This window comes from Protomyctophum bolini, assembly GCF_963924005.1.
Source record: "Protomyctophum bolini genome assembly, chromosome: 4".
Taxonomy (NCBI): Eukaryota; Metazoa; Chordata; class Actinopteri; order Myctophiformes; family Myctophidae; genus Protomyctophum; species Protomyctophum bolini.
The window spans coordinates 40,221,443-40,229,051 of record NC_137865.1 but is presented as its reverse complement, the minus strand read 5'-3'; the positions used below and the strand labels follow the sequence as shown (position 1 = coordinate 40,229,051).

The following is a 7,609-nucleotide window of genomic DNA, read 5'->3' as shown; positions in this document are numbered from 1 at the left end:
CATTTCTTCCTGCTATAGGATGTTAATGGTAGGGTCACAAGAAACCCCTATAAAAGAATTGCCCAACACCGAGAGCCAGTCAGCACTGGATAAAATTCCTATCCTGACCTGAGAATGCATTTTCTGTTTAGAGAGTAGCAGAGTACTAACACATACAGTACTATAGTTTGTGTTAGTATTATACAGTAGTTACACTGTTGGCGCTAAAATAGGGACAGTAATATTAGTTAACTGAGCTGCAAATGACTAATATATGCTTGTATTTATATTGTATAAATGATTATTGAAATGATGGTTTTCACAGAACAATACTGTAGGTGTCTACTAATGCATGTGAATTGAGTACTGTAAACACTATCCTGATCAAGATCTTAGAAGGGGAAGTATGCTTTATATAGAATTGATTAATCCAGAAGTGGGGTTTATTATCTACTGACTACGGACAATTTTAAATGAATTATTTATCATATTGGCTCTGATTATTAGACAAAGTAGTTTGCTGGCCAGAGGAAAAAAAGGCCCACCCCCCGATTAGATTAAACAGATTAGATCAGATTATAATCTGTAAACTTCATATGAACTCGATAATCTAGGAGAGTACTGTCACGGGAGTCAAGACGACTGACTCTCTGTGAGTTGCTCGGAACGAGTCAGGAAGCTTGAGACCTGATGTGTCTGCCAAATGACAATGTAGCACGGATACTCTTCCATCTGTCACCGCCTCTTAATTCAACAGAAGACGAATGGCTTCTGGGGACACGCCCGCTTACTCCAGTATAAAAGGCCTGGCTGATTGCTTGGTCGGTTGTAGTCTGGAAAGCGGGGTAGGGCAAGTACAAATTAGCTTTCCAGAGTGGAGAATATAAAGACAGGGGGGAGACTCTCACAGCAGGTTTCAGGTGACATGCCAATTTAAAGGGCTACGGTTGACGGACTTCAATAATGGAAAGCAGCTCTGACAGTGGATTCCGGTATTCTATTTATACAGTAACCATAGGTGTGTGCGTCTGTGCTTTGATATGGAAAGCCAAAAACTGTCACAGTTCTGGTTGTTCAGCCGTAGCCCTCGTTGCCCTTGGGGGCCCTCTCGTCTTTCCAGGTTACTTGGGACTTCTGTGTTTGTGTTGTGGCGTCTGGCTGAGCTATAGGACGGTGAGGACGAGGGATGCCAAGTTGCTGCCAATGCATGGAAAAGCGGTTATTGTTACAGGTGAGTGTGCACTCACTCAACTCACACTCAAACAAAAAAATAATTGTGTACAGACACGTTTTTCTGCCAGCTATTTGAAACATTTCTTTGAATCCAACAATTGTATAGTACTAAAGGTTGGGAGTTTTTCCCAGTCATGCTGTAATGCAATGGAACGAGAAGCTAAAGGTGATATTCTAGTGGTTATAAATGTAAGATGTATTATCATTGTAATCAATTTTATAGCGTTCAAATTTTGTTTAATCACTTTCAATTTAACTTGTTTATCCTCTATCCTATATGAATTCTCTCCTGATTGGATGAAAATGGTATCCCAAACAGATTTTTCTGTATTCTAATATGTAGTATATTAAAAACATATATATCACTTACATCTCACTTATTAGCAAAATAATCACTTACATCCCCTTTAGATACGAATTTCTTCCTCTGCGGCTGTAGTATTTTTAAACATGATCTGTGCCCTTTCCAACAGAACCAACTATCTTGATCCCTCATCAAATTCCTAGAATTTTAACACGGCACACACTGGTCCCTCATACAACCCGTGCCATCTGTCGATTGGGTGGGGATGGATACAGGCTAAGATTAGTGCTTTTGTGACACTTGCTATGCATCCCATGTCTATACATCGGGGTGACACGACAGGAAATGTCGTCAGGATCGGGACTGGAACCCACGATACGCTGTCAGGCTGGAGTAACAGCCTATAGGTGCCCAGAGTAGACCGCGAGGGCAGTTGGCAGCCGGGCCTCTAAATAAAAAATTCTGTTGAATTTCCTGACCTCCCAACTTGTCAGTAAATGACTAGTCTACAGCATTGACCTGGAAGAGGCCAGACAAACCAAGTATTACACAGTGGTTCAGGGAATTGTCTTTATGTTTACCTTTGCATACATTCTTAAGGACAAACAAGAAAGGTTTCAGGAGGTGTGGGGACGTTTTATAAGTTACATAAAGAACAATAATTTGTCACATTTAATGGATGGAGCTGAAGAGGAGTAGTGCTGTTTTGTTTAGTTTTTTGGTTATTGTTGTTTTGCTTTTTTATATCAGTAATTGTCTTGTAATGTTCATTGTTTTGTGTATGTTTGTATTGTCAGTTGTGTGTAAAAAAGGAAAATAAATACATTGTTGAAAAGATGACTAGTCTACATGGACGGTCATCATAGGTCACCAGGTCATTCACTTCACGGTTTTTCAACTAGTGGAAAGATTTTTTTCTTTTTTTTATCAACAAATCCTACATTACTAAATGCATGGTAAGGGACCCCATGCAATACCTTCATCCTGGACCGGTTCATGGACCACCTGTTGAAAACCTTAACAATCATTGTAAACTGTACCTACTGTACTGTACACACTGCACATTGTTAACACCATCGGTGTTTACGCCCATGACATAAATCACCGTCAAGTTCAAGTGCACGGTCATGTGCCCGACACGGAGATTGATAATCTCCGTCAAATTAGTGCTATCGCATCGCTCTACACAGCCTAGAGGCGCTTGCTGACGATGGGCACATTTTATTAATGGATTAAATAGGCCCGGGCCCTCAAGGTGTTTTAATAACGTATTAAATCAAAAAGTACATCTTGGAAATTGTTGGTTAAAGGCATTCAGAAAACGTTTTGTGATCAGGAGTGAGTCAGGAATGGAAAACTAGTGGTAAACTCACCCAAGCAACTTAAATAGCTTTGAGCATTGCAAATAAAGCTGTTTTTGATTGCTAGTCATTTATAATGTACATTTATAGTACAGTTAATTCAGTTTGTACAACAAATTACTGTAATCTGAATCGTCCACTCATGATTCTTTATCCGGACAGCTGCTTATTCAACAGTTGTGTTGAGCAGGGCACATACAGTATGTACACTTTAAGCCTGGCATCCCTATACTAGTTTTGTCACGTCGTTAAAGGCTCAAAGCTCCACCATTCACACCGTCTAAGTCGTTAAACCTCTCCTCTCTTCTCTTGCCCTAACCTAAAGGTTGTGATTCAGGTTTTGGACATGCCCTGGCAGCACATTTGAGTAACATGGGAGTGAAGGTGTTTGCCGGCGTTCTGGATGAGAATGCGGCCGGGGCTCAGAACCTGAGGAAACAGGGCTGGAAGGAGCTGACCGTTCTGCAGCTGGACGTGACGGACCGCCTGCAGATAGAACAGGCTCACCGGTACATCCGCACTGCCGTCGGGGAGGCAGGTATGGTTTAGATTTTACAGTATTACGGCCAGAGGATCAAGACTGTGTCATCAGAACATACTGTACAACCATAGTCTATGATGTCATTCTCATGTGTATTTATTTAATGACTTAATTCGGGGACTACTACTACAGGACTACAGGATTAAGATCCAGTAGGCTGGATTACTGGATTGCTGTAGTCCTCAGGGACGGATTAACCACCACCACCACTACATTTAACAAAATCAATGGCCAATGAAGGGCCCCATGCAGGAGCCCTTTTCAGGGCGTCAAAGCCAGTACCGCACGGTTCAATTGCCCCAAAGGACCCCCTGAGAGCCAAGGGCCCCTGGGCCATGGCCCCACTGGCCCAATGGCTAATTTGTCCCTGGTAGTCCTGGCTATACCATGAGGTAGAATAGTGGTAGAATTATTATATTGTTAAATGTTATCTTTATCTGACTTTCACTTACAGTATGTTGTTCATCTTTTGCCTTATGATGCTATGATATATTGACATAATATCCATGGTATATTGAGTCCAGATGTCTTGGCTTAGGCCTGAAAGCTGTTGTTTTGGTACAACAGCTTGTCCTTGTGTAAGGGGCAGCGGCCTAAGGCCTTGTTGCCAAAAGGTTGCCGGTTCGATTCCCCGGACGGGCAGGAAAAATCTGGGTGGGGAAGTGATTGTCATCACTCACCCAACACCGCTGAAGTGCCCTTGAGCAAGGCACTTGTACTGGTCAGCTCCCAGGTTTTAATGTGTGTGTCTGGCTGTCTGTGTGTTTTTATGTGCAGGGCGTTGCTGAAAATGAGCACCTGTGCTCAGCTACTTCCCTGGGTAAATAGAGAATTGGCACTACTACCTTATCACCGCTCTATTCGGACTCCTCTCGCCGCATCACTGATTGAATTCCACGACAACCAAAGGCCAATTCATAGTCCAGTTTTCGGTGATAGTTTGAATTTTCGGTGATAGTTGAATCTTCACCAAAAACTCAACTATGAATTGGCCTTAACAGTTGCTCACTTTCAGTTGTAGTTCTTTCCCAGGCCTTTATAGCCATGAGAAGAAGCTAATAAAACTGTGTTATCCCACTGATAAGCCTGTCTGCATTGTCCTGGCAGGTCTGTGGGGGTTAGTGAATAACGCAGGGTTCCTAGGCTGGGTGGCCGATGGGGAGATCCAGCCCATGAGCTCCTTCAGACAATGCATAGACGTGAACTTCCTGGCTGCCGTGGAGATGTGTCAGGTTTTCCTGCCTCTGCTGAGAAGATCCAGGGGACGGATTGTTAACGTGTGCAGCATGGGAGGTAGTTCTGACCACAGATCACTGACAGCTAATCACAGATTATATATAATCGTACAAACTAACTCATCAAAGCATCATTGTGTTGGTTTTTAAGTTGTCATTCATGAAAAGGGAATATGTGACAAAACAAATAGAAACCTCAAATGTTCAGTACATTTATTAATTACGTTTTGTTCGTACAGGTGAGGTACCTCTCCCTAGATATTCTGCTTATGGAGCATCAAAAGCAGCTCTGAACCACTTCTCCAAAGTGATAAGAATGGAGCTGGCTGGCTGGGGCGTTAAAGTCGCTGTGATTCAACCTGCAGGCTTCAGAACAAGTATGTCATAGTTTTCAAGTATGATGTGAGTTGTGTGCATCATGCTGGGTGGCAGTACCTCAGGGGTAGAGTGGTCGGTAGAGTGGCCGGATGGGAACATGAGGTTCCCAGTTCCATCCTGGGCTGTCTGAAGGCTCATACATACTCCAGTCTTTAGTGATAGCTTATCACCGCGGTGTCGTTTTTAAAGGGTTGGAAAACTACACCATTACGTCAGTCGCGGTGATGATCAGCTATCACCGCGGACACAGACCCATCTCTCTGTTTTTACTATCAGACAAGTCTTTTCACTCTGGAGCTATCACCCCGTTCACTGATTGGTCTAGAAGTTGGGTAAACCACAGGGAGGCGGAGTCGATCCTTAAGGACATCACAGTATGATGGCCTCAACTCTTATAACCTATCACCAAAAACTGGAGTATGTATGAGCCTTTAATGTCCTTGAGCAAGACACTGAACCCCTAATTGCTCCCGATGTGCCTCACAAATCATGCAACAATCTGTCACAATCAAATTAATGCACAATCTATGTAAAGCGCTTTGGACAAAAGCACTATATAAATATATAAAAAAAACATTTATAGCTGATATACAAGCTCACATGATATTGTGAGACTGTAGTTGTACATTTTCGATGTGCAACACTGGTGCACAGCTAAATATAAATCAAGTTCACGTTGACAACCAGGACACGGTTTCCAGTGAGATTACAATCAGAAGTTCCAGACCCACAGGAACGCACCCAGGGTGGTGCCGGTCCAAATCCGGCGAGCCGCCCCGAACTACCTAACCTGACTTTGCCAGCTGACTTTGTCATCTGGAATCTCGCAGGGAGTTGAGCTAATGCTGAACCGCTCCGTACCGAACCAATCAGCGTGAGCTAAGGGCGGGATATGTGCGAAACCGGATGTGAAGCTATACAGACACGTCAATATGATTGGTTGTGTTTGTACGCCCACACGGTGATAGACAGACGGTCCCATCCAATCATCTACCATGTATCTTGAAAAAAAGGAACAGAAAAATGTGTAGCAAGCTTCTTGGATCTGGCAGCGTCAGGTTACGAACTACATCTTTTCAGATGGGAGTCGGCGGCCAATTATATAATAATCTTGTGGGTCCTTGACATGAAATAGTTTGAGAACCACTGACATAGAAACAGAGGTTTTTCAGAAAAACGGTTTAGAATACATTTGTAGAATCAAACTTAGGTCTAAATGGGTTAAGTACATTTCGATGCCAATACTTTTGTACTTTTACTCAAGTACATTTTGAATTCCGCACTTTAGTTCTACATTGCAGTAGTGCTTTTTCCACCACTGGTTATAAATCGGAGATGTAACCATGAATCTTCGGCCTGGGCCGTGGCACAGCGGTCCAGGTTGCCCAAGTCTGGCAGTGTGCTGCGGGTTCGACTCCCGATCCCGACGGCCTTTACTGCATGTCACTCCCCCATCTCTCTCCCCCATTTCCTGTCAGCCTACTGTCTGTCCCTCTATAAAAAATATAAAATAAAGGCGAAACCTGCAAAAAAAACCCCACAAAAAAACCCAATGAATCTTCATATTGGATCATTTCAGATATGGTCAGCGATAAAGGAGACTGGAGTCAGTTTCAAGAGGAGATCCTGAACGGCATGTCGCCCGAAGCGAGGCAGGACTACGGGGAGGCTTACATATCCTCTCTCCAAGGCTGGTTCACCAAGATGGCCGACCAGTGCTCCGCAGACCTGAACCCCGTGCTCAATGACATGTGCCACGCCCTGCTGTCTGTGAGCCCCGACCACCTCTACACACCGGGACAGGCAGCCTGGCTCTTCCCCTTCCTGTACCGTCTCTGCCCCACGGTCGTCTCAGACAGCTTCCTCACGAGACTCTTCAACGTCTACGACTCTCGCCCGGCAGGACTTGTTGTGACGAAATGATCACGTTATAAGCATGCCAGAGACTTGATGTGTTGTTCAATCGAGCAAAGTGTTTGTTCTTGCTGCTTTCATTGGGACAAAAGCAGGCGGGAAATGTCAGCTGACACTAGTGCTCATCATTCACCATGCATGGGAAGTCATGGGAATGCCTCTTTTAAGAATGCTCTCTTAGTTAGCCCATATTTGTATTATACAAGATGCCTGTATCAAGTGTTATTATAGTGTCACATGTAATTCACTCCAAATACTGTGTGTAGGCCATGAACGGCTCATTTATATTTTTAATATTTTCAAAATAAACAAGATTTTAAATTAAGAGCTCAATGCACTTGCCATGCATGTCCCATTTCATTTCTCAATGGTCACTTCTAGTTAGGTGTTAAATAGCTCTATATTCCGCTGTAGTGGGTTCAGTCATCTCTAGTAACCCAATGCATTTTCAGGTCAGGATACCAATGTTAAAGATGGAGTGCCATGATTTTTTCCCAAACTAAAACATGATCAGGTCTTATTTTTACAGAATATAAGGAGGAAGATTCTTTTCAAAAAAGTGTACAGTATTTGTTAAGATGTTTTTATGCCTGGTTTGCCTGGTGGGTGTCTAATGAAGTACTGTGACCTCATACACATGAAAAACTGGAAAAATTGTGGCACT

The 7,609-nt window shown here is 43.3% G+C and overlaps 1 protein-coding gene across 1 annotated transcript; it reads left to right on the top strand.

The window, feature by feature from the left end:
- The first annotated feature begins 795 nt into the window (after window positions 1–795).
- hsd17b2 (hydroxysteroid (17-beta) dehydrogenase 2) lies at window positions 796–7,270 on the top strand. The gene is made up of 5 exons (XM_080762448.1): window positions 796–1,210; window positions 3,203–3,415; window positions 4,526–4,711; window positions 4,893–5,030; window positions 6,611–7,270. The coding sequence occupies exons 1-5, from the start codon at window positions 943–945 to the stop codon at window positions 6,952–6,954; spliced, it is 1,149 nt and encodes a 382-aa protein (XP_080618574.1). The 5' UTR covers window positions 796–942; the 3' UTR covers window positions 6,955–7,270.
- The last annotated feature ends 339 nt before the right edge of the window (window positions 7,271–7,609 follow it).

Excerpts from the sequence above, each read along its gene's own strand:
- hsd17b2 (XM_080762448.1), top strand. The coding sequence starts at position 943 with ATGGAAAGCAGCTCTGACAGTGGATTCCGGTATTCTATTTATACAGTA. Across the intron at positions 1,211-3,202 it reads AAAAGCGGTTATTGTTACAG|GTTGTGATTCAGGTTTTGGA; the intron begins GTGAGTGTGCAC and ends CCTAACCTAAAG. Across the intron at positions 4,712-4,892 it reads TAACGTGTGCAGCATGGGAG|GTGAGGTACCTCTCCCTAGA; the intron begins GTAGTTCTGACC and ends TTGTTCGTACAG.